Source organism: Zingiber officinale, chromosome 1B (assembly GCF_018446385.1).
Source record: "Zingiber officinale cultivar Zhangliang chromosome 1B, Zo_v1.1, whole genome shotgun sequence".
In the NCBI taxonomy this organism is placed as follows: Eukaryota; Viridiplantae; Streptophyta; class Magnoliopsida; order Zingiberales; family Zingiberaceae; genus Zingiber; species Zingiber officinale.
The window spans coordinates 118,628,314-118,655,549 of NC_055986.1; the positions used below are offsets into that span (position 1 = coordinate 118,628,314).

At 38.7% G+C, this 27,236-nt stretch overlaps 3 protein-coding genes across 3 annotated transcripts; all 3 read left to right on the forward strand.

The window, feature by feature from the left end:
- Positions 1-15,405: 15,405 nt before the first annotated feature.
- On the forward strand, positions 15,406-16,997 carry LOC121975409 (E3 ubiquitin-protein ligase RNF5-like). Its single transcript, XM_042527042.1, has 2 exons — positions 15,406-15,560; positions 16,016-16,997. The coding sequence occupies exon 2, from the start codon at positions 16,038-16,040 to the stop codon at positions 16,719-16,721; it is 684 nt and encodes a 227-aa protein (XP_042382976.1). The 5' UTR covers positions 15,406-15,560; positions 16,016-16,037; the 3' UTR covers positions 16,722-16,997.
- A 919-nt stretch (positions 16,998-17,916) lies between these two features.
- LOC121975418 (protein DETOXIFICATION 29-like) lies at positions 17,917-20,340 on the forward strand. Its single transcript, XM_042527053.1, has 8 exons — positions 17,917-18,320; positions 18,398-18,939; positions 19,028-19,114; positions 19,179-19,235; positions 19,322-19,560; positions 19,666-19,787; positions 19,880-19,966; positions 20,085-20,340. The coding sequence occupies exons 1-8, from the start codon at positions 18,105-18,107 to the stop codon at positions 20,145-20,147; spliced, it is 1,413 nt and encodes a 470-aa protein (XP_042382987.1). The 5' UTR covers positions 17,917-18,104; the 3' UTR covers positions 20,148-20,340.
- Positions 20,341-22,483: 2,143 nt separating this feature from the next.
- Positions 22,484-23,281, forward strand: LOC121975427 (probable calcium-binding protein CML41). Its single transcript, XM_042527065.1, has one exon. The coding sequence runs from the start codon at positions 22,521-22,523 to the stop codon at positions 23,088-23,090; it is 570 nt and encodes a 189-aa protein (XP_042382999.1). The 5' UTR covers positions 22,484-22,520; the 3' UTR covers positions 23,091-23,281.
- Positions 23,282-27,236: the final 3,955 nt, after the last annotated feature.

Sequence of the window (27,236 nt, forward strand, 5' to 3'; positions counted from 1 at the left end):
ACAAATTGGACAAGTTTCAATCAACAATTAAAACTTCCTAATTTGTTTCCGGAAATTTTAAAAAAATAAAATTTCTCTTTAAAAATCTCTTCATGGTTGATAAAAGGAAATTTTTATAATTTTAATTTTATCAACATGTGAATAATTTTAAAGAGAAAATAAAATATCTCACCAATCTACAAATAAGGAAAGAGATCTAATCTCTTTCTTTAATCTTTTGTAGATCTTTTATAAGAGAGATATTTTAATTTAAATTCTCTTTAATAAATTATTTCTTCCACATAATAAAAATTAAAATTAAAATTCCTTTTTAATTTAATTTGGCCGGCCCCCACTAGCTTGGGTTCAAGCACCCAAATTCATACCTAGGCCGGCCCTAGCTTGTTCCCAAGCTAGCTTGGCCGACCCCTATTGGGTGGGTATAGAAGGTGGGTATAGGTGGGTATAGAACTCTACAAATAAGAGGCTACGATAGGGACCGAGAGGAGGAATTGGTTTTGGTCTCCCGATAAAATTAAGCATCCCGTGTTCGCCCCGAACACACAACTTAATTTTATCAATGATAATTCATTCCACTAGAGAACTATCATTGAACTACCGCACCAATCCCAAATTATATTTTTGGGCTCCTTCTTATTATGAGTGTGTTAGTCTCCCTGTGTTTAAGATATCGAATGTCCACTAATTAAGTGAGTTACTGACAACTCATTTAATTAATATCTAAGTCCAAGAGTAGTACCACTCAACCTTATTATCATGTCGGACTAAGTCCACCTGCAGGGTTTAACATGACAATCTTTATGAGCTCCTCTTGAGGACATTATCAACCTAGTATCTCTAGGACACAGTTTCCTTCTATAATCAACAACACACACTATAAGTGATACCATTTCCCAACTTATCGGGTTTATTGATTCATCGAACTAAATCTCACCCATTGATAAATTAAAGAAATAAATATCAAACATATGTGCTTGTTATTATATTAGGATTAAGAGCACACACTTCCATAATAACTGAGGTCTTTGTTCCTTTATAAAGTCAGTATAAAAGAAACGACCTCTAATGGTCCTACTCAATACACTCTGAGTGTACTAGTGTAATTATATAGTCAAGATAAACTAATACCTAATTACACTACGATCTTCTAATGGTTTGTTCCTTTCCATTTTAGTCGTGAGCTACTGTTTATAATTTATAAGGTACTGATAACATCATCTTCTGCATGTGACACTACATACTATGTTATCTACAATATAAATTATATGAACAACTACAAACAAATGTAGATAATTTGACCAAATGTGATTCTTTATTCATAATGAATGTTTACAAAGCTTTAGGCTTTCAGTATACACTCCAACAATCTCCCACTTATACTAATGACTAAGCTGCCATATCTTCTACCATACATCTGATTCCCATTCCCTCCACATGCCGATCGAAAGCTTTCGCCGGAAGGGCCTTAGTGAAAGGATCTGCCAGGTTATCCGCTGATGCAATCTTGGCGATGACAACTTCTCCTCGCTTCACGATATCTCGTATCAGGTGGTACTTGCGCTCTATATGTTTACTTGCCTTATGGGCTCGTGGTTCCTTCGAGTTTGCAACTGCACCACTATTATCACAATAAATTGTGATGATTTTGGGCAAACCAGGAATCACATCTAAGTCCATTAGAAAGTTCCGAGCCATACCGCTTCTTTAGCTACCTTCGAGGCTGCTACATACTCGGCTTCCATGGTTGAGTCCAAACGCATTCGCTAACATTCCTCCATGAAATGGCTCCACCTCCAAAGTAAATACATAGCCTGATGTAGACTTCATCGTTATCCCTATCGATTGAAAATCAATCTGTAACCCATGGGAGCAGATCGTCCGCTTGTAAACTAGCATATTATCTCTAGTCCTTCTCGTGTACTTTAATATATGCTTTACCGCATCCAATGTCCTTGTCCGTGGTTACTCGATATCTCACGACCATGCCCACGATAAAACAGATATCAGGTCTCGTACATAGCATTGCATACATTAGGATTCCTACAGCCGAAGCATAAGGAACTGCTTTCATGTCCTTTATCTCTTTCGATGTCTTTGGAGACATCTCTTTAGATAGAGCTACTCCATGTCTAAAAGGTAAGAAACCTTTCTTGGAATCCTGCATGCTAAAACGAGCAAGGATTGTATCTATATATGAAGCTTGGGATAGACACAACATTCTTTTCTTACGATCCCTTATAACTTTGATCCCAAGAATGTGTGCACAATCTTCTAAGTCCTTTATATCAAATTGTTTGGACAACCATACCCTTACGTCTGATAATACCTTGACATTGTTGCCAATTAACAAAATATCATCTACGTATAGTACAAGAAATACCACCACGTTTCCGTTACACTTCTTATATACACAAGACTCATCCGGACTTTGAATAAATCCATATGACTGGATTACCTCATTAAACCGGATGTTCCAAGATCTTGAAGCTTGCTTTAATCCATAAATGGGCCGATTGAGCTTGCACACTAGATGCTCTTTGCCTTTTTCAATAAATCCTTCTGGTTGCTTAATATGGATGTTCTCTTCAAGACTTCCATTAAGGAAAGCTGTCTTGACATCCATTTGTCAAATCTCATAATCCATATGAGCAGCAATGGATAAGAGTATCCGGATAGACTTAAGCATGGCTACCGGTGAAAAGGTTTCCTCATAATCGATTCCCTCTTTCTGAGTGTACCCTTTCGCAACAAGCCTAGCTTTGAAGGTTTCTACCTTCCCGTCTGTCCCTCTTTTCCTTTTGTAGATCCACTTGCATCCAACGGCTTTTACACCATCAGGTGGTTCTACAAGCTCCCAGACCTTATTAGAGTACATAGACTCTATTTGTAATTCATTGCCTTTTACCAAGATGCATCTATATCTTGGAGTGCTTCATCATATGTTCAGGAATGGTTCATGTTTACCCGGATCAAGTCCAAGACTCTCCCAAAACATGAATCTTTCAGTGGCTTACAACCCTCCCACTACGACGAGGCATCGTGGTTGTGTATCATGTGTGACACGTGTTGCGTCTCTTGTGGTACTTCATCTTGTCCTGTTCTGAAGTAGACATGTCCTCTCTAAGTTCTTCTAAAACAACTTTACTACTGGCTTGTGATCCATTATATAGTCTTCTTCTAAAAATCGGGCATTGGTGCTAACAATGACCTTCCGTCTTTAGGACTATAAAATAAACCACCTTCGCTCCTTTGGGATATCCTACAAACACGCGAACTTTACGAGATTCTAACTTATCAAGATCTGGTTTCAGACATGTGCCGGACTACCCCAACCGAATATGTCTTAGACTGGTTTTCGCCCATTCCACAATTCTATGGGAGTAGAAGAAACCGATTTAGAAGGTACTAAGTTCGGAACATTGTTTCCAGAGCATATCCCCAAAATGAATTTGGTAATTCAATAACTCATCATCGATCTAACCATCTCCATAAGAGTCCTATTCCTTCGCTCGCTACACCATTCTGCTAGGTGTGGACAATTGGGATTGAATCCCGACCTTCGATAAGTAATTCCTAAACTCTCCTAAGAGGTATTCGCCACCACGATCGATCGTAGTGTCTTGATACTTTTACCTAATCGCTTCTCCACATCACCTTTGTATTCTTTGAACTTATCAAAGCACTTGACTGCGCATTAGGTAAATGTATCCGTATCTTGAATAATCGCCTATGAAAGAGATAAAATATTCAAAACCTCCTCTTGCTTGGATAGAACACAAATCAGAGTGAACCAATTCTAACACTTCATTGGCTCTATACCCCTTGGCCTTGAACGACCTCTTGGTCATTTTTCCTTCTAAGCAGGATTCACAAGTTGGAAAATTTTCCAACTCTAATGAACTCAAAAGTCCATCGGCTATAAGCCTCTGAATCCTACTTAAGTTAATATGACCAAGCCTTAGATGCCAAAGATATGCTTGGTTCATTTCCGAAGGTTCTTTTCTCTAATTAGAATTAGAAGATGAGTTATAAATTTCCATATTTTGCTTTGTGGAAGAAATTGGATTTAAAGTATACAAATTGCCAACTAATGCACCAGAACAGATAATCACTTTATTTCTTTTAATAACTACATCGTTACTGAAAGAAACTGAATATCCATCTAAAAACAGTTTAGAAACTGAAATTAAATTCTTTCTAAAACTGGGTACATAAAGACAATTTCTTAAAACCAAATTTTTATTTCTACTAAAAGATAAGTAGACGTCTCCCACTGCAACAGCTGCCATCTTAGTAGCATTGCCCATGTAGACGGTAATCTCCCCTTCAGATAGTCGCCTGGAACCCCTGCAAGGAATTGCAGACATGATCATGGCTCCCGTATTCACACACCAGGTGCGGTAGATAACACCGCTAAACATGTTTCAACAACTAGAGCATGAGATATACCTTTGTTTTGGTTCCTACGAGGACAGTCCGCCTTCTGCAGATGAAGCACTTGCCCTTCTTCTTCACTCCAACTTTAAATCCCGTACTCTGAGATTTATTCACTTTCTTTATCGAGCTTGTTTCTTCTTCTTCTTTCCTTTCTTTAGAAGTAGAACCATTTTCAAGAAAGTGAATTTGAGAATTGTGACGAAATAATTCTGTCAGTAGTTCCCCAATAAATAAATCCTTTTATTCATATTATAGTTCAAAGGGAATCGCTCAAAACTTCTAGGTAGAGTTTGGAGGATCATATCAACTGGGTTTCCCATCAATTTCTCCTCCAAGGATCCATATCTCGTTCGGATAAGCCATCATCTTTAGGATATGATCCTTCACAGTACCCTCTTGCATGGTGGTGCCATTATCTTTCTCATAGCTTCTTGTCTAGAAGCCCTATCCTGATGACCAAAGAGCTCCTTGAGATTGTTCATTATATCATAAGTCGTTTGTAAATCTTGATGTCGATGTTGCAATACATTTGACATTGAAGCCAAAATGTAACACCGCGCCATCTCATCCGCTTTACCCATCTCTTATGATATTCAATCTCCTCTTGGGTAGATTCACGAGTAGGTGCCTCAGTTAGTACAAATTTATAGCTTTCAGCAATGAACAATGTCCGTGTTCCTTTTCCAATCTATGTAATTAGGTCCAAGAAGTCTATTTTGTTGTATGATGGATGGGGTTGAAAGTCATCCTAAGAATCACAAATAACTTTTGGTCAGAACTCTAAATTTAGAATAATATTGATTCCTCAAATAATACTATTTTAAATTAACCAACACCTTATAACACCGTGAATTTTGTATGCCACGTTAGTGTGGACGTATACAAATTCAACATTTGTAAAAGGAGGGTTTTAACCCATTAATTTTATTATCTTGTCAACCTAACTTTTGACAAATAAAATCAATAGTTGGTATTATTTGGTCACACAAATAATAGTAGTGACTCCGTTGGGGAGGATACTATTAGATGTGTCTAAGTGTATACCATTACTTGACACTAAGTCCATTAATAAGATTATGCCCCTTCCGTTGGGGAAGATCACACGCTCTTAATTAATTTCCTATAGTCATCCAAAAATGGAAGTCTGTTCTAGTGATCCACAAACAAGCTCATCCGTTATGGAGGAAGGCACTCAGAGCCAACGCGCAAACTTGTTTGTATCACTTACAAACCAGTAATGGAGACCATGGGATTTATTTAAAATCCCTCTCCCACTTAGTTATTTATAAATGAGGAATTTTAACTATGCTAGCCTACTAAACTTGTAAACTAACATGCACACACAGCACAATATAAAAGCAATAAATAGAAAATTTAATTTTCAACTATTATGGCTTTTATCTCTAGTTGTTCTCCGTGTGTTGTCATCCCAAGCTGCTGCCATATTTGGCCACCGCTACCGGGTCTAGCTGTCGCATCCATCTTGCTCTTTGTTCCACTGCGCCTCTGGTCCTTAGAAGGTTCCACGCTTTGCAAGATTCGATCGCGACATAAATAGAATTTTACATTTTTGATCCTATATTCCATAAAAGGAATGTACATGTATCTAGATCAAAAATAAAATCTAATAAAACTAAATACAGCTCCTGCTGTATTTTAATACAATCATGCACACACATATAAATGCCCTTGACATGTCCAAGGGTCCAATCACACACATAATAACTAAAAGTCATAATAGTTGGATCCTGCATCCACAAAGTTAGCACATCCTACTATTAACCTGCCTAAATTATGTATGACATGTGCATAATTAACCTAATACCAAATACACAGAGGTAAAACCCTAGCTCTGATACCAATTGTTGGCTGCTACTCAGAAAACCTATAGGTTCCACTGTACAAAAATTTTGTACAAAGGTCTGAACCTTTTCCTAGCTACCATGTGTTCTTTTAAATTAAATTTTGGATCGCCTGCGGAACTTAACACGTTTGATCCAAAACTTAATCTATTTGTTCTTTTAGGTTTTGACTTGGATCTCCGGAGGAACACGTTCGACCCAAGTCTCCTTAAGTTATTAATTCCATTAAATATTAATTTCCATAATTGGTTCCCAGTACTGACGTAGCGAGGCACATGGCCTTCTTGGATATGGAAGCAACCACCACCGACTAGACAAAACCTTTTATAGAAAGCTAATATTTAATTTCCTAAAATAACTTTAGGTTAACCAAAGAGAACAATCAAATCACAAGGAAAAGAAAAAACAAAAGAACACAACATCGAAAAACATATTCGAAATTCTAGAACGTAAGCCTCTTGTATTTGGTATTATTTCCATAAATAACTAGCATGATGCGGAAAGAAAAATTACTAGTTATACCTTGTAGAAAAACCTCTTGATCTTCTACCGTATTCCTCTTCTAACCTCGGACGTTGTGTGGGCAACGATCTTCTGAGACGAGAAACCACCAATCACCTTCTTCTCCTCCTAGCTAGGTTCGACCAACAAAGAGGAAGCTTCACCAAGGAAGAAAATCAAAACACTAACCAAGCTCCAAGAGATGCTAGCTTTCTCTCCTTCTTCTTCTTCTTCTCCGAGTAGTATCCGGCCACCACAAGAGCTCCAATGGAAGAAGGAGATTCGGCCATCACAAGAAGAAGAGAGGGAGAGGATGGCCGGCCACACCAAGGAACAAAAGAGGGAGAGAAATAATAGATGTTCTATCTCATGAAGGCACCCTCACCCCTTCTTTTATATTCCTTGGCCTAGGTAAATTAGAAAATTTAATTACAATAAAATTTCCTCAATTTCCTTGACATGATTTAATTGAGAAAAATAAAATAAAATTTCCCAATTAAATCTACATTGGCCGGCCACATCATTGGAGAACAAATTGGACAAGTTTCAATCAACAATTAAAACTTCCTAATTTGTTTCCGGAAATTTTAAAAAAATAAAATTTCTCTTTAAAAATCTCTTCATGGTTGATAAAAGGAAATTTCTATAATTTTAATTTTATCAACATGTGAATAATTTTAAAGAGAAAATAAAATATCTCACCAATTTACAAATAAGGAAAGAGATCTAATCTCTTTCTTTAATCTTTTGTAGATCTTTTATAAGAGAGATATTTTAATTTAAATTCTCTTTAATAAATTATTTCTTCCACATAATAAAAATTAAAATTAAAATTCCTTTTTAATTTAATTTGGCCGGCCCCCACTAGCTTGGGTTCAAGCTAGGGCCGGCCACCCAAATTCATACCTAGGCCGGCCCTAACTTGTTTCCCATGCTAGCTTGGTCGGCCCCTATTGGGTGGGTATTGAAGGTGGGTATAGGTGGGTATAGAACTCTACAAATAAGAGGCTACGATAGGGACCGAGAGGAGGAATTGGTTTTGGTCTCCCGATAAAATTAAGCATCCCGTGTTCGCCCCGAACACAACTTAATTTTATCAATGATAATTCATTCCACTAGAGAACTATCATTGAACTACCGCATCAATCCCAAATTACATTTTTGGGCTCCTTCTTATTATGAGTGTGTTAGTCTCCCTGTGTTTAAGATATCGAATGTCCACTAATTAAGTGAGTTACTGACAACTCATTTAATTAATATCTAAGTTCAAGAGTAGTACCACTCAACCTTATTATCATGTCGGACTAAGTCCACCTACAGGGTTTAACATGACAATCTTTATGAGCTCCTCTTGAGGACATTATCAACCTAGTATCTCTAGGACACAGTTTCCTTCTATAATCAACAACACACACTATAAGTGATACCATTTCCCAACTTATCGGGTTTATTGATTCATCGAACTAAATCTCACCCATTGATAAATTAAAGAAATAAATATCAAACATATGTGCTTGTTATTATATTAGGATTAAGAGCACACACTTCCATAATAACTGAGGTCTTTGTTCCTTTATAAAGTCAGTATAAAAGAAACAACCTCTAATGGTCCTACTCAATACACTCTGAGTGTACTAGTGTAATTATATAGTCAAGATAAACTAATACCTAATTACACTACGACCTTCTAATGGTTTGTTCCTTTCCATTTTAGTCGTGAGCTACTGTTTATAATTTATAAGGTACTGATAACATCATCTTCTGCATGTGACACCACATACTATGTTATCTACAATATAAATTATATGAACAACTACAAACAAATGTAGACAATTTGACCAAATGTGATTCTTTATTCATAATGAATGTTTACAAAGCTTTAGGCTTTCAGTATACACTCCAACATACTGTTCCCTCAACAAGGAACGCGTCCTCACCTACTCCTCTCAGGAAAGATTACCTGTTGCCAGATCGGTCTTCCAGACCGATTAGACTTTCCGCCAAGAGTTACCACCCCCTAGGACCTAAGGTTACCTCCCCCTAGGATTTTCCATAACGTAGGGTTACCACCCCTATGACCTAGAGTTATCTCCACCTAAAGTTTTCCATTACCTAAGGTTACCACCCCCTAGGATCTATGTTTATCATCCCCTAGGACCTAGGGTTACCACCCCTTAGGGTTTTCCACCTACCTAATCGCAGCTAGGACTTTCCATCACCTAGGGTTACCGCGCCCCTTGGACCTAGGGTTACCTCTTTCTAGGGTTTTCCACCTGCCTAGAATCCACTAGGACTTTTGCCTAAGATAACTTGGGACTTTCTTATAAGCTCAATTAAGCTTGTTAGATCACAAGACAACTTAACTTTGAACCCTTTGACATAATCAAAACCCAGGTTCGATCGTCAAATTTTTTTCCCTAATTTTTTTGATGTGATCAAAGGGGGAGAAATAGGTACAAGTTAAAGGAGAGTTAGGATTATTTTTTGCAAACTTGGTTATTTTTTGCAAACTTGGTTAATTCATATAATTACAACTTATTTACTTTAGTTATATTATTGCATTTTTTTATCCCTAACTTAAACTTGGGTTGATGCACATCAAAAAGAGGAAGATTCTAAGTACTCTGAGATAGTTTTGATATGGTCAACCAAATTCAGTTAAGTCCTGTGTGTATTTGATACTTATGTCTAAGTGTATAGAAACTTAGGAACACAATAAGTCGAGCGGAAGATGCAGCTAGCGAGAAGGATGACACGAGAAGGGAGTCGACGGGTTCAGTGCATTCGAAGGACGAGGTGCTACAGAAGAGTACACTGGCAGTCGGAAGGGCACATGCGACGGTCCAAAGGACGAGAATTCAGGGAGAAAGGCTGCTCGAGGAGAAGGCTGGTGTTGGGTTCGAGTGAGCTCAATTCCGGAAGACCGGAGCATCACTCACCCAAGCGAACAGAAGGAAAAATGGTTAACAAGGGGAGTTAACCATTATCAATGAATAGTGCAAAGGTGCCTTCCAACCCATAGAAGGTGTCTTCCAGTGATTTTTAGGGGAGATAAGGTTTTATCTTCGACGAATAAGACTTATACGATGGAAGGCACCTTAGACTATCTTGAAGGTGCCTTCTAGTCTCGAATAGAGTTTTCCATGGGCTATAAAAAGACCCCTACAGTTAGGAAATAATCAAGAACTTGGACTACAACTCTTGTAACACTTTCCTAGAATTTCTTTGAGCTTTTCAATGATTGTAAGAAGCTTCTCCACCTACAACAAAGGAGATCTTTTAGTGTCTTTCACTGTCTTGAATTAACAACTACCTAGGTTATAACCAAATAAAATTCTGACCTCTTAATATTCTTTTTAAGTTGTTCAGTTCAATTTTATTATTGTTAGATTTAGTTTTACTACTAATCAAGTCCAAAGATCAAGAAAGATTATTTTAATTTTACAGGCAATTCACTGCCCCTTTTGTCGGGCCTCGCTGCACCAACACGTTGCACGTAGAGCTTTCGACGCCAGTTCTTGAGATTTGGAGAACATAAGTGTTACTGTATTTTCCACCTTCAAGAGGCATTCCAAAGCAAGAAGAGCTCAAGCAAATCAAGGTTCAAAGTGCTAAGTTATGTTTCTATTTGTATTTGCATTTGTTTCTTTGTTTCGAGTTGTATTTTTATTCTTGACCTTGTATGAGGCTTCTCCATCTCCATATTGTTTCTAAGAATGAGTGTTTTCATAGTGTAGAGGTGTGCACTCTATAAATCCTTGGATTAGTCACCTCATTTGAGGTAGATACCAAGTAATTCTATTTGTTAGCATTGGAGGAGCTTAGCTTCAAGTATTCTACTGTAAATCATCATCATTGAAGTGAAGGGAGGTATTCACCCCCCTATAGCTTCAAAGTGTCCCAATAAGGTCAAGGGGGTCAGATAACTGACAAGAGGCCCAGATTAGTTAAAAAAGGACTAGATATTTAGCAAGAAATCTAGTTGGGTCAGCAGAACCTGATAACCGACTTAAGTCCAGATGACGCATTTGGTAGGAAGACCTAGTAGGTCAGATATTGAGTCAAGTGATTATGCAAATTAAATGGTAAGTTAGGTAAGCATCTAGAGAGAGATATCCAGTGAGGAACAAGCTCATTGGGACTATAGGCAGTGGTCCAACTTAAATTCATTTTGAAATTCCAAGTTGAGACTAAGACTAAATCCTAGTCGTGTTAGACATAATCTAATTCATAATTTTATTATGTGTGCTAACTCTATTTTACAGGTATTTTTGTTATTTTAGACTAACATGCCCTCTGGGAAGCTTAGAGAAAAAAAAAGTTTGAATGAACAATGCTCGAGGTGACTCAGCTGATTGGAGGTGCCTTGAGTAAAGGGATGGAGATGCCCTAGATGGATGGAGGAATCCCAGAGGAGATAAACTTCGAGGGTGAAGTTTCAACAATTGGAGACACTCTAGTTGATTGGAGGTGCCCTCAGTCGAATGGAGGTGCCCCCAAGTGGATAAAGGGCACATATCTCAAATCAGACAAGCATTCATGGAAGTACCTTGGGACATTGGAGGCACCCCCAATGCAGTATAAAAGGAGGGTTCGGCCACAACTCACTTCACCAATCCTTACAAGCTTTCAAGCTCACTTTTCTATACCGTCTCTTTGTGATTATTGTGTTGTGACTCTACTACACTAAATTGACACTCGAGGAAGCCTCTACAACAAAAACTGCAACTACATTGAGTTATAAGTGTCGATAAAATTTAAAGTGTTGCTTTTTATTTATTATTGTTGTTGCATAAGAAAATGCAGTGTGTTACACTTTCTTCATTTCTGTAGTTGACCTCTCTGCTTGAAGGTTCTTCGATGGAGAATTTAGTATACTGCCCAATTGAAATGGTACAAGAGATCGTGGGCTTTGGAGTAGTAGTCACAGGACTATGAACCAAGTAAAAGCAAATGTGTTCTTACTTTCATATTTTATTTTTTCTATTGTGTACTTGTTTTTCAAAAAGTTAGAAGGCAAAAAAGAAAAGTTTTAAAAATGAGATTCACCCCCTCTCTCATTTGGTTCGATCCTATAAGGTGTTTCTCACTTCCTTACTGGGTACTCTATTGAGTAAGTATACTACAGTCTTGAGTGCTTCTCCCTACAAGGACTCTGGTAAAGAAGAAAATATTATCATACTTTTTACCAAGTTCTTAGGGTCCAGTTTCTACGCTCGGTTACACCATTTTGATGTGTAGTACCCAGTATGGTGTACTGAGCTACTATTCCATAATTAGAAAGATAATTTACAAAAGGTCCTGAACGTTGTTCACCTAATTCATCATACCAACCATAATATTCATTTCCATGGTCAGATATAATAACTTTGATCTTCTTGTCTAGTTGATTTTCAACTTTAGTTTTAAAGATCCTGAACACTTCTAAGGACCGAGACTTCTCATACAAAAGATACAAATATGCATATCGAGAGTAGTTGTCAATGAAACTAATAAAGTATGTATGTCTATTCCTAGATGCTTTAAGGAATGGCTCGCATATGTCCATATGAATCAGTTCAAAGACACTACTATATCAATTTACACCTTTATTCTTTTTGTTAGTTATCTTTTCTTTGACCTACTCTATATGATCATCAAAGTCTAACATGTCAAGTAAATTGAGAATTCTTTGTGACATTAACCTTTTTAGGTATTGTTTAAATATATCCTAAATGTCTATACTATAACATTGATGAATTCTCATTGGTCAAATTATGTTTTGTACCTATGCTATGTATTATTAGGTTATTTGTAAGAGCTATGGTGTTTAACCTGTACAACTTTTCACTTAAGGAATCAGTACCAATCAAAATTGTATTTTGAAAAATACTAAATATTTCATTTCCAAAAGAACAAAAGTATTTGGACTTGTCCAAACAAGAAATGAAAATTAAGTTATTCTAAATGACGGTATTATAAATATATTTTTCAAATCTAGAAAAATATTAATTCATAGACAAATCCTAAAAACACCTATAGTTGTCACTCTGGTTTCTTGTCATTACCCATATAGATATATCTTTCATCATAACTTGGCAACCAATTATTTATATAACTTTGCATAATAATACTTATTTGAATGAAAACTTTAATATCTATTCATCAAGTGTTATTGAGTACTATAATTAAATTGACCACCGACACTAATAAATTGATTTCTAGACATTATAATTTTATTTCCCTTTACCATATCCTTAGTCCTTCCATATGTGGTATGTTTCCTATCTAAAAACACTGAGATATTATCCTTATGGGTAGATATCGAATATGCTATGAAAAGACAAGAGAATAACATTAAATGCTCACATTATCATAAGAGCATGATACATATATATTTGTTTTAACAATGAAATAAAAACAAACTTAAATATATACATATATGGGTCATGAGATGTCAAGCACAACATTACAATTAATCTTTAAATTAAATTGCAACTTATTAGTGACACTCTCTAATCCTAGCTCAAAATTGTAGTCAGCCACACATTATGCACATAATTTATAAATATTACCAAAAAATGAGCTAGGTTTGGTTGCTTAAATTGTAACCCTAGCTCACTATTACCTTAATCAACCACATGACATGCTTTCCTTTGGGCTAATGTATTATGCGCATGATCCAAACAATACCAAGTGTATAGTGAGATACCTTAAATACATATCTGACCTAAAAATGACTTTTCTTTAGGCCAATCACTCTAGCATAGATATACGTCTATCGATGCAAAATATATTAAATCTACCTAAGTTATTTTCCTTTTGGTCGACACAATAGTTCAATTGAGTAACAAGTGTGTAAATAAACTCAAGAAAATCATAGGAAAACCTGATCGAACAAAGATAATAACAGTCACATATGGTTCCCGTGTGATCCCAAGTGTTTCCCAATTATGGAAAGTCGAGTTGCGGAGTTATACCACGAAGCTTCCAATATTGAACACAGCCATGCTCAGCGCCTGGTCGTGTTAACTAGCATGGTCATGGACACTACCACAGCGCTTAACACGGCTTAGCTATGTTGTTCAACACGATAGTGGCCGCGTTGCAGTGTTGTCCAACATGATCGTGGCCCTAGTTGTGAGTCCACTCATGTGTGACACGGCTAGGTTGTGTTAGCCACCATGGTCATGGTGCGCACCCAACTCAAACGTGTTTGCATGTTTTTCCGGATCATGCGACGGTTTCAACGACAATTACCACTATTCTATGTGATCTTTGCATTATCACGAAAATCGCTACTACCAACACGAGTTTTACATGTTGATTTGGGATCGCGAAGAAGTTAAATCTTACATTCTCTTATACCAAAACTAGAGAAAATATACATGTTTAAATGTGGTATATCAAGATCTAACGTGAAACACATACATTCGGATCAAAATCATCGAATAACTCGCACCCTAATATTGTAAAATCAACAACACATAACCTGTGACTCTGATACCAATTAATAAGAATTTTACAATCCATATTTAGGATCCTGCAACAACATACAATTATTAAGAAAACGATTCAACGATCTAACACAAGATCTTGTTAGAGATCTACAACTAATATGCAAAATGAACAAAAGCGGAAACATAAAGACATAAATTGTAAATCCACATCTAAATTCAGAGCATCCTCATCCTATCGTCGTTTGAAGAACTTGAAGATCAAAACTCAAATTAGCCATGGGAGTGATCTTCCACATGTGCGAGAACGATGGCTCCACAATCTCAATCCGATGAGGAAAATGTGAAAGCCGGCCGTCAAGGTTAGGTCACCACACCCCTCTCCTATGGGCATCACACTCATATAAATATAATAGGTCAAACCCGTTAAATACACATCAATACTAATGGTCACGGACTATTGGGTTCTATGAGTCCACATCTAATAATATAAAAACCCGCAATCAATATATAAATTAGTTCACTTGAATAGGTTTATCTTAAATGATAAAATCCATGGCTCTTAACGATTAACTTAAATGATAAAATCTTAATGATTAACATGTTAATCCACTTGATAGAGATTAAATCAAACACGGACATGTTAACAATGAAAAGTCTCAAAGCAGAGCTAGTGGCATTCTGACATAAGAATGAGTCCTAACTTCTAATGATGTTTATTCAATTACAATTGAGGAAGCAGAGGTCGCTTGCTTGATGGATTCATCGGCAAGCGTTCCAGGAAATATACATCATTTTTCTTGTTTTCTACGTCATGTTCTTGTTCAAATTTCTTCGATTTCACGCTGCGTTTTTAGTTTGATTGCACGAACTTAAATTCAAAGTTAAAATCAAAATCAAATATTTGTAGGTGATGCATGCGTATGAACGAATGACTTTGGTTTTCTTATGGAATGGGTCGATCTGACTGGTGGTTAGAGTTAGCTTCGTACTTCTTTTATTTTTTTTAAATTGATAGTTGTTATTTAATTTATATCGATTAATTAAAGATGATCAATTAGGAAGTACCGACCGCGAATGACAATTTAAAAAAAAAAAAAAACTGATTTTCTCTCTTCTCTGAAAATTGGGGGTCAAAGTAAAAATGCGAGAACGCCGAGAAGGCATGGGGCAAAGTTATTCAAAGGTTTGGGAGCCAACTTTATCTTGAGTCCAACAACTGTTGACACGTGGTAGATAGTGACCTCGCCAGGATTTCTTCCTTCCTTCTCCAGATTAATCGCATTTGTCCCGAGGCTCGAAGTTCTTCCTTCTGATCGATCGGGTACTAATTCTCTCTTCACTCTTCTTGATCTTTAAAAACTCGCTTAAGATTTCATCTTTTCTCTTTTTCTATGATCTCGTTGGATAAAGATTCCCTTTTTCACGGTTATATGTCGTCTTCGAACCCTAGATTCGTAGAAAAGGCATTTCTTCTGTTTATTTTCGCTGCATTTTCATACGCTTGAGCCTTGAAGGGGTTTTTTTTTTCCCATTGTGAGTTTGTTGTTCATGTTTAAAATTCATCACGCTTCTTTTTTTTTTACCATCTTTGTACGTGATTTGTTGGGAAAATCTGCTTGAGTTTGTCCGTTACATAGGCTTTGGCTTCTACATTTTCGCATATTGTCCAAAAGATTAATTTTATCGGGTTGATTCTGTTATATTTTTAACCTGATTTGTCCTTGCCTATGTATATATGCAATCTGACTTGTTTATGTTTCGACCGGATTTTCCAAGTTGTGATCTTGCAACTTTATAAATGGCGAGTGGATCCGGCGAGTCTTCCGGCAGAGGTCCGCAGAACTCTTCCTTAGGTGGAAGTGGTGGCAACAATGACGCAGGTAGCTTCGATTGCAACATCTGCTTTGAGCTCGCCCAAGACCCGGTAGTCACCCTTTGTGGCCACCTCTTCTGCTGGCCCTGCCTTTACAAATGGCTTCATGGCCATGCCCAATCCTCCGAGTGCCCCGTGTGCAAGGCCATTGTTGAAGAAGAAAAATTAGTCCCTCTTTATGGCCGGGGAAAGACCTCATCTGACCCACGGTCTCGAACCATGCCTGATATGAATATCCCCAATCGCCCAGCTGGCCAGCGGCCGGAGACAGCGCCACCGCCGGAACCAAACCATTTCCACCACGCAAGCCCATGGTTCGTGGGAGGGGCTCCCGTGGCTAACACGAGGTTGGGGAATTTCACATTCTCTGCTGCCATTGGTGGTTTGTTCCCACTTTTGAGCTTTCAAGTTCATGGATTCCCTGATGCAACTGCCTATGGTCCTGGCATCGGGTTCCCATATGGATATGGACATGGGCATGCGTTTCACGGTGGGCATGCTCATGGGTTCCCGCAACAAATGCATCATGGGCAACAAGCTGATGTCTACCTGAAGGCATTGTTGTTTCTTGTTGGTGCCTTGGTAATTGCTAGCCTCATTTGGTTTTAGGCAGCAAGCAATCCCGTACATGATACATTGTCATGCGAATCATAATTCATGCTTTGCATTTAAGCATTAGAAGGGTTCCCTGCAGATTTAAGCTTGGGACATTATTATTATTATTATTATTTTATGATCGTTTGTTTCAGACACTGATTTGTCGATGAAGTACCTCGATCAATGTTTTGAAATGCTGCAGCTGTTAATATGTAATGCCTGAGATAACAGTACTTGTGAGTTGTACTTCCGATTTTGTTGCTTTAATGTCAGTCAGTCATTCGGATACGATAAAATGTAATATATTTGTATTGTAGTAAAAGGTGTTATGTTCATCTTAAACATTCCTCTAATCCGTCTTTAAATGAGATTAATTTATAATTAATTGTCAAATGACTCTCTAGAGTAGGAGAGATTTCAATTAAATGAGATTAATTTATAGTTAATTGTCAAGTGACTCTCTAGAGTAGGAGAGATTTTTTTTATGAGGATATGTATCCGTCAGAAATTAATCTCTATTATTTAAAATTATTGCAAATCAAAGAGACAATGTTCATGAATCACAGAGAAAATGTTCAAACTATCAATTAGACACTAGCAGATGCAAGCTACCATAGTTACCCCATTGGAACTAATTCAGATAGTTTTTCTTTGTGTATCAAAATGATTTTTATTTTGTGTGTGTTTAGTCGTTTGTTTTTAATACTATATTTCCTCTTGTGGTAACTAGAATGCTAGAATTTCTTGCTAGCTACCTGATTACATAATTATGGTGTGTGTGAAAGTAATCAAAAGAGTGAAAAAACAAAAGTGAAATAAGAATTAAACAAACTTTGTCTGAAAGCAAGTTCAAATCCAGTATGATTAACTTTTACCTTCTATTTCTAATTGGGTTAGGATTATTTTATTCAACAGTCAAGGCTGAAAGAGGAGGAAGCCGGTTACTTGCATGGAACTTGTTTTTTTTTTCCTTAAAGGAAGGTTATAATTTCTACACGAGGAGATAATTTTACCAAACAATCTGTGATCCGAAGAGAAATTATTTTTTTTAAAAAAAAATCCTAAGTCATAAGTTGTTTTCAAGATGCATAAACAGCATCCTTCACCAGGCATTTTTCATGTAAAGTTTATCTCAGATGACCATGTCTGACGTCTGCTGAGATGAGATAAGTACGAATATATTTTTGTTATTCCATCTATTATTGCTATCCGTTGTAAAGGCCATCCGGGAGATGAACGCTTCGGCGTGTCACGTCCTGGAAGGGACACACAGCTGAATGAGTGCATGATCAACAGCAGGCCATCTCCTCTTTTGTGAGGCAAGCCAAATCCATCGATCACCGCAAACGTACCTCATGAATTCAACTTACAAAATTGATTGATTCAATTGAATGAATGAACTGGAGAATCATGGTGGGGAGGCTGCTTTCCAAGATCTGTGAAGAGTCGAAACAGACATGGCGCTTAGCAGGGGCCGCAATCCTCACCGGTCTGTTCCAGTTCTCCATTGCTATGGTCACCGCGGCCTTCGTCGGCCACTTGGGAGCCCTCCAACTCTCCGCTATCTCCGTCGCACAAGGCGTCATTGCCGGCTTCGCCTACGGAGCCATGGTGATTCCTTGCTCATCTCCCCTTCTTCTATTCTTCTTCACTTCCTTTTCGTTTACTTCTCTGCAAAACTACTTCAGCTTGGCATGGGAAGTGCCTTGGAGACCCTCTGCGGCCAAGCCGCGGGTGCTGGCCAACTCCAAATGCTAGGAATCTACATGCAACGCTCCTGGGTCATCTCCTTAACCACCGCCACACTTCTCACACCACTCTACCTCTTCTCTGCTCCCATCTTGAGGCTGCTTCGCCAGTCTCAGAGCGTATCCCATGTAGCAGGCAAATACTGCAGATGGATCCTGCCTCAATTATTCGCTTTCGCCATCAATTTCCCTCTCCAAAAGTTCTTTCAGTCGCAGAGCAAGGTCTGGGTCATTACAGCCATCTCCGGAGCTGTTCTCGGAATCCACGCTCTGCTAAATTGGGTCTTCGTCGTCAAGCTCGACTATGGATTGCTGGGAGCAGCCATGGTGGAGAATGTCTCATGGTGGCTTATAGACTTGGCACAGATCGTCTATTTAGTCTCCGGTTTCTTTCCTGAAGCATGGAGAGGGTTTTCCACTTTGGCATTCAGAAACCTGGGTGCATTTGTGAGGCTTTCTCTCGCGTCTGCCATCATGTTATGGTAATCTGTACATTACTGAAATATATAAGTTCATGGTCGATAAGTAAAACTATAATCTCTTCTTTTTTTTTTCCCTTGTAAAATTCAGTATGGAGTTGTGGTACTACACTGCAATAATCATTTTAGTAGGTTGCTTGAAGAATCCGGAAATCGCAATCTCTGCCATTTCTATTTGGTTAGTAATGACTGAACTGTTTTGGATTGAAGTTTAGAATCTGATATGTTCCTAACATTGACAGCATTAACTATGCATCATGGGCATTGATGATCGCTCTCGGCTTCAATGCAGCAGTAAGGTAGGGAGATAGTGCACTTGGAAGCTAGTCCAGGAACTTAATTGTGGATGACGTATATATATCTCTTTTAATTTTGCTTCGATCAGCGTTCGAGTATCGAATGAGCTCGGTGCTAATCGTCCCAAAGCGGCCAAGTTTTCTGTGATCATTGCTGTTTCTACATCCGCCCTCCTTGGACTCCTTTTCACGGCGACGACTCTCATCTTTAGGAAGCAACTGCCCAAACTGTTCACAGATGATCCTGAGGTGATCAGAAAAACATCAAAGTTAGGGTATCTTCTCAGTGCCACAATTGCCTTGAACAGCATGCAGCCTGTTCTCTCAGGTATTGATCGACGACGTATCATGCTAGCTACTTCGTTTTCGAACTATGGGAAAAATAAAATAAAATAAACAAAACAAGAACATCAAATATCACGATGATTTGCAGGAGTTGCGATAGGAGCAGGTTGGCAAAGCTTAGTTGCCTTTATAAACACCGCATGCTACTACCTCTTTGGATTGCCCATTGGAGCTGTTCTTGGGTTCAAGCTTTTTAAGCTCAATGAAATTGTAAGTGAAGCAATTAAGATGTGATTTTAGTGCCGATTATACACAGTAAATTCAAATATCATACGGATAATTTGTGCATCATCGTCGTCCAGGGAATTTGGACTGGGATGCTGATTGGAACCCTGGCACAGACGGTTGTTCTTGTAGTGATCATATGGAGAACCAAATGGCAGAAAGAGGTAAAAGTATTTGGTGATCATTTTCTAGGACACACTAAAAACATGCTTCGGGCAGATAATTCGATCCTGTCTATTTTGGGATTTGTCGAGTGAGATTTGAAATAAATTTATCTTGCAGGCCTTGCAAGCGGAAGAGCGAGTGAGAACATGGGGAGGACGAATTGGACCGCCATCTCCATAGAACTAAAGCGTAAAAAAAATTATTTGAGGATTTAATTTCCTAGTAAACGAGGGTAAGAAAATTAGATAGCAGATGAGCTACAATAATGTAGAGAATTGTCTAATTGGCAATTAAATACTGAGATCTGTCATTTGTCCTTTTTTTTATATACATTATTAATGATCAAAGTGACCAATTAGTTTGATTTTAGTTACCATGTTTGTTCCTTTGGTTAGAAAGGAGCACGGAAAGGATTTTGAGCACATAACCTCCTTTGTTAGTAGCACGTTAATGGCAGATAATGCTGTGGTGCAGCAGACGTTCGGGGTTAGCGTATGATTTTTGTAGAAATGTTAATGGCTGATAACACAATGAACTCCATTTTTATGGTTGTGACATAATGATAGTGGGAGGAGGCTCGATCACAGTTGGAGAATTGGATTTGATCCCACTAGTTTTTAGTAGGAGATGGATCTTGTGATTGTGAAGGACCTTTCAAATTAAAGCACTTTGCATGCTTGAATGTTTACAATATCCAGAATCTAGCTTCATAGACATCTTGTTCCAAGTCAATCTACTTTACATACAAATCCCATTCAGGTTGAACCGTTCATGAATAGGCCGTCCAAACGGACCGTCCTCTGCTTTGCAGTTGACAACGCTATCCGAGGTTTGCCCAGTTGGCAACTTGATTATATTCGTCCATATTCGATTCAAATAAAAAACAAAATCCGATCAAATTATAAATTTAATTATTTGATTTTTGGACGATCAGTTCAATTTGATTCAGATCGGTACAAGTATAGCATTAAATTTAATTTTAGTTTGATTATTTGTAAATCTGTAAAGCTGATCGACAAATCTCCATCTTCTGTTTGCTAATAGAAACATGATTATGTTCGGAATCTAAATTGGATGAAGATGGGATGAGGTCGCTGGTGTTGATGGAGGAGAGGCTGTGATGTTGTGGTTGTACGGGTTTCGACGAACAGATCCTCACGTGGTCCTGAAGGACTACCGGGTCTGAGCTAGTGGTACCAGAATCCTGCACACACTCAGACAAACACACGGAGCGTTAGAGACCAAGAACCAAGGAAAAAGTCTCCGGAGTAGGTCCTTCAACGCTTAAGTCAGGTATTTTTTCCCTAGAAGAACAGTATACGAAGGAAGAAGAAAAGTAGACAAGTGTGCAAATGAGTGTACCTGCGCAAGGGAGAGAGCGTCCCTATTTATATGATAGTGCGTACATTCTGGAGACTGACCCCTGTCAGAGGGTGTCAGGTGTCAAGACTTGTCGAGTGATGGAGGGGCACATGGCCTTCTCCTATAGACTGAAGGATGGTTCTATTTGTAGATGACCCCAACCACTGGAATATTCCCTGATATGCAGCATATATTCTTTGACATGTTGTTACGATTCTCTGACCTATTGTCGCGTAGCGCCTTCGATCCTACCCGGGTGCAATCGAAACAGCCCGGGTTGATCTACTAAGTGCTAATGAACAGACTGGATAGACGGAAGGGCGCGCCTAGAGTCCCTCTCTACCGGCCTTTAGGATCCCGATCCTGACCGAGAATGACAAGTTTGATTGCATAGGCTAGTTTGAGAACACCCGATCGATAAAGACAGATCGGGCTTGATCCTGAGCACGCTTCCTGCCGCAAATCTAGTTTCCCGACCGATAGACTCCGTTCTAGCTTTATACGGTGGATGACCCCGTGTGGTCCTACTCTGTATATTGACTATCACATCTTCTTAACTTCTGACTGTCACGTCTCCTTAACTTCTAACTGTTACATTCCCTTGACTTCTGACGACCATATCTTATCATCATGCACCGTATCAAAACAGAAACGGAAAATTCATCGGTTCTAGATTCCTGATTCAATTGGCTTGTCCCGTATTATTTATTGGGCAAGGGTCGATCTATGATGAATCTGTTATCGAAATTAGATACTTTCATTTATACTTTATCATCCTCCACTCCTTTCATTACATCAACTCCTAGGAAATCTCCATCTCAACTTTAAGCTAGCAGTTCAAACCTACCGATTAAATTAAAGGCCTCACACGTACTTCTCGTCTTGTTGTTTTCTCCGGAAACCAATAAAGAGGGTGAAGAAACCTTCATGAACCTTACAAAGCACCTACCATTAATGACAATTCTATCTTCTAAAGCTACTCATAGTTCCATCTCGATCGAGCCGTGAACGAGAGGAGACCTACTTTGGTAGTCTTCTAAGAAACCACCGGGAAGTTTCCTAACATAAATTCAGCAAGTAGCCAACGTGACTTGTGCCACCACACAATTTCTACGCAACTCTCCTTTTCTACATCTTTTCTTCCATATTTATAGTCGCCGACTGATAGCTACTTCATATCATGTTCAGTCTATGGCCAGTTTGGTAATGTCCAAAGCATCAAAATGGTTCTCCCTCAAGAGATCCAAGCTCAATCTATTCGTCCCTCACCGCCATGATGGCATGCCATCCTCTCCCATAGCCCTTCCTTGTTCACCGTCGAGTAGCAGAGATAGGGCGAGCGAATTATGGGAGGTCTTCAAACATTTTGATCAAGATAGGGATGGCAGGATTTCCTGTGCTGAACTGAGGGCCTCCTTTGGGCTGCTTGGGGAGGAGATGCCAGCGGCGGCAGCTCAAGCTGTCATTGCCGACTTGGACTCCGACGGCGACCAACTTTTGAACTTTGAGGACTTTGTGAGATTGTTGGAGAGGGAGGGAGGGAAGGTGGATGGAGAGGAGGACGAGGAACTTAAGAAGGTGTTTGAGATGTTTGAGGTGGTGAAGGGGTCAGGAAGAATCACTCCGAGGGGGTTGCAAAGAATGCTGAGCCGGCTCGGCGACGAGAGGTCAATCAAGGACTGCAAAGCCATGATAGGAGCATATGACCTGGATGGAGATGGCGAGCTCGATTTCCATGAGTTCCATCAGATGATGAATTAATTAGGATCGGACGAGAATCTCGTAACTTGATACATGTTTGCATGCCTGTCAACTGCATCAAGGTGTACGTAGGTTTGTCGATGAATCACTCTTGTGTCATCTGTGTTGGTTTGATTCGTTTGTTTTGTGTTGCAAATCCAATTTGTGTGTGATGTTTTCCCAACTAAAATAAAAAATATCGTTGCCTATGAGATTGTTTCTTCGCCACAAAGGAAAATCAAGAAGCGTAAGCTGATAACAAAGAACTGACCATGTTTTCATATCGACCTTTCGCTCTTGATCATTTTTGCACTGTAAAAAAACTATCAACCGTGATCATAAACAACAAATTAAGCAGGAATTTAATTGTCACTCACCGCATCACATCAATCTGACACCAGTTCCCTCTTGTTTGGGTCCGTGCTAGCTGATTGTGCAGTAATAACACGCCTTGGTGAATAAAACTTTCAAATATTAGATGATGAAATCCCAGAAACAATCCAATACCACTTGTTCGATGGTTATTTCTGTTTACTCATCTGGAAGTTGAATGACTTTGATATAGGTCATAATGAGTAGATCTAGAAGATAACGTGATAGTTAAAGTTAAGATGGTATGACAGTTAAAGTTAAAATAGATGAATATTTCATACCTGATTCTTTTAATCATCCAGCCTCGGAGTTCTCGGATCTTGCCCATACAACCCCACAGTAGAGCGTCCGGATGAGGACAATCGGGTGTGAATATAGTTGAATATAAGGATTTTAGGGTTTTACTCTGAAAATAAAAAGGTAGTATGTTTGGTCAGTTAATGGTCGGCCAACTTCAAGGAAAGCTAGGTAGGGCAAAGGGTCGGTCGAACGTAACAACACTTAGTCTCACAAAAATATAAAATCAGCCGGATGAAGGGCCGGATAAAGGCCTATCGAATACAAAGTTGTCTGTGTACGCCCGACCTGGTAAAGACCGGACGGACATAAAGAAACTTAGTCTTATAAAGTTCTCAGTATAAGATTGGTCGGATGAAGGCCGATTGAACATAAGATTCTCCATGTACGCCCGGCCGCATAAGGATCAGGTGGGCTTAAAGATACTTAGTCTTATAAAATTCTTAATATAAGATCGACCGAATGAAGACCAATCGAACATAAAACTCTCCGTGTAGGTCCAGCCGGGTAAGGACCGGGAGGGCTTAAAGATATTTGGCCTTATAAAACTCTTAGTATAAGATCGACTGAATGATGGCCGATCGAACACAAGATTTCGTGTACGTCTGATCGGGTAAGGACCAGACGGGTTTAAAGATACTTGACCTTATAAAACTCTTAGTATAAGATCGGCCGGACGAGGGTCGATCGAACACTAGACTCTCCGTGTATGCCCGGCTGGGTAAAAATCGAGCGAGTTTAAAGACACTTATCCTTAGAAAACTCTACATATCCGCTCAATCAGGCAAATTGAGTTTTAGTTACTTAATGTCATCTTGTCTCTAAAATAAAGCTTTAACATATATAATCTACCATGTGACTTATTGAATGAATCTTTGGCACACTGTGGGCATTATATTAAAACAAATCTCTGCAGTATTTAACATATGGCAGGGCAGATTGATACAATGACATACAATATGCCCATCCTTATGGACCGACCAAGATACTATGACAGAACACAAGGACAAGCAATACGGCCGGCCTTATGGACCGGCCGAGATATATTCAACAGACAAACAACTGACAACATTTTAACAGTTTGACATAATTGTCGGGGAATACTCCTTTGGAAACTCCTCCAAGTCTATATGGTTTCTTATTGATGATTCATCTATAATGACATTTTCCTCCAATGACTTCAAAAAAGATTTAAGTTATAAACGATAAAAGAGGTATATTTATGGATGCAAAAATGATTCCTCGAAATCTCTTCGAGGAACTACCTAACAAACTCTGACACATGAAGCCACCTCATGGTCACGGAGATCATGGGAGGTGGTATAAAAGGGGGGTCATCTCCGTTGGTAAGATACACAATTTTCACATATGAGACTTTCATTCGTGCATCCACTACTATTCTTCTTCCTCGGTACTGACTTGAGCGTCGGAGGACCTTGCCAGAGACCCCTTCCTTAGTTTTTGATCACTAACGCTTCGTTAGATCGTCTGATTATGCACAAGATCATTGACGATCTTCATCCTAGATTGGAGAATCAACTCTCTATCAATAAATCATCCACTTAAACCAGCGTTCCATCTCCTCAACCTTTATACAGGATCATACTTATATTAAGCCAGCGCGCGTCATCTCGTCGCGAAAAACTATTCGATTTGTCAAGTTACAATGGATTGGCCTGTGTAGGACGACCGTCTTGGAGTCATGGACCATGCTACAGCCCAAGACCAGACCAGACCAGGCCAGGCCCAGGCCCAATACTATAAAAATGGTTCTGCTTAGGTGTGCGCTTAGTCAAGCCGTTTTCACATCTTTAGTTTCAACTAAAATAAGGCTGACCGAGAATCTTTCTTTGTCGGACTAAACCTTTTCACTCCCCCATCATTTATTTTCTTGGACTCTTCTTCTTTGCAACTCCAAAGCCAAAATTGAACCGCCTGGTTCACAACCCACCCGTGAACCGGAGAATGAGATCGATCGAGTGGTAAATCCCTCAAAGGAATAGCAGACGTGCCTGCCGTTCAGCAGCACAATCAGAGCTAGGCATTGGCATCTAGTTTGCTGACTCTTGTGATTGTACCTTCTTTTTCAGCCAAACCCCATTCGGCATCTATTTTCTTGTCTAATTCTGCTTGGAAACTTCCCTTGTCTTATTGCCAGTGTACTAGTACTAGTACTATTATTATTATCAGCAGACGCTAATAAATCCACAAATACTAAACCAAACCAACAAAAGGATTATGATCTTTCTAAAAAATATATTGAAAAAGTTGGATGGAATTAAGGCTGTTGCCGGTTTGCATGCTGTGGGCTGTGGCCGCGAATCCATGCTTTCGCTTTCACTTGCTCTGCTTTCTCATCAATCTGGCATGCTTTCCTCTGCAACTTCTTTTGTGGCACGCCCAGGCTAAAGACAAGCAGAGGAGCAACTCCTCACACCAATCTCAACTCAGCTACATCATCTCTTCTTTTTCTTTTCTTTTTCTTGTAGGTGTTTTTTTTAAAAAAAATATTTTAATGACTTTTTCCATCTTTTACTAAAGCTTTTGTATCGGTGGGAGTGGAGCAGGATCCGCTTTGTTAATGGTCAAACATTTGTTTTACTTTTACGGCAAAAGGCTATTTGTGAGAATACTAAATTGTAGGGTTGAAGATGTAGAGTAACTATGGAAATATTTAAACCAGGAAATGCCCAGGTAAGATTGATCCTATCTGAAAATTATAACTATAGAGATGATGTACCGGTTATGATGAATCAATGGTTGGTTGAGAAAAGACCTTTTACTTTATAGAAAAATTTCCTTTTAATCCTATGTATATAGAGACGATTCAACAAAATGTCAGCATTCAGAAACCAAGGGAGTCGCTAACGAAGGCTCTTCGACGTTCAAATCAGTACAAGTCCAGACAGGTGAATGAAGAACAATAGAAAATGTGCGCGCGAGAGTAAGATTCAGATGTTCAGAGAACATACATTGCCAACGGAGAGGACCTCCCTTTATATGTCACCTCTCATAATCTCCGCAATCATGAGGTGACAATATGTGTTAGAAGTTGTTAGGTAAAGAAAAGTGTACAACCTAGGCAATGTACAATAATTGTCTGAAAAATATTTCATTTACCCATATGTATACTGCTTTTGTCGTTTATAGCTTATGCTATTGCTGAGGTTGTTGAAGGAATATATTATTGTAAGTGGTTTGCTGATGAGAAACATGATTATCCTTGAAGAAGGTTCCAAAAGAATATTATCTGACATGTGGTTATTATCCTGACAGGTTATTAGAATTCTCTGCTCATGTTATCGGCTGAGTATATCCCAACCGGCCTTTAAGGCCTGCCATTTTTATGTTCGCCCTTGTATTAAGTTGCTTAGTTATTTATTGAATGCTATTTAGAAACCCGTTCAGGAAATAATATGATGTACTAGGTATACTAAAAATCCATTCGAGAAGCCATACAATAAACCATGCGTATTGAAAATCCGCTTTGGGAAATAA

What these genes read in the sequence shown, in the direction of transcription:
- LOC121975409 (XM_042527042.1), top strand. Translation starts at nt 16,038, where the DNA reads ATGGCGAGTGGATCCGGCGAGTCTTCCGGCAGAGGTCCGCAGAACTCT.
- LOC121975418 (XM_042527053.1), top strand. Translation starts at nt 18,105, where the DNA reads ATGAACTGGAGAATCATGGTGGGGAGGCTGCTTTCCAAGATCTGTGAA. An exon ending in GCGTCTGCCATCATGTTATG is followed by an intron (nt 18,940 to 19,027) that starts GTAATCTGTACA and finishes TGTAAAATTCAG; the next exon opens with TATGGAGTTGTGGTACTACA. An exon ending in TTTTTAAGCTCAATGAAATT is followed by an intron (nt 19,788 to 19,879) that starts GTAAGTGAAGCA and finishes ATCGTCGTCCAG; the next exon opens with GGAATTTGGACTGGGATGCT.
- LOC121975427 (XM_042527065.1), top strand. Translation starts at nt 22,521, where the DNA reads ATGGCCAGTTTGGTAATGTCCAAAGCATCAAAATGGTTCTCCCTCAAG.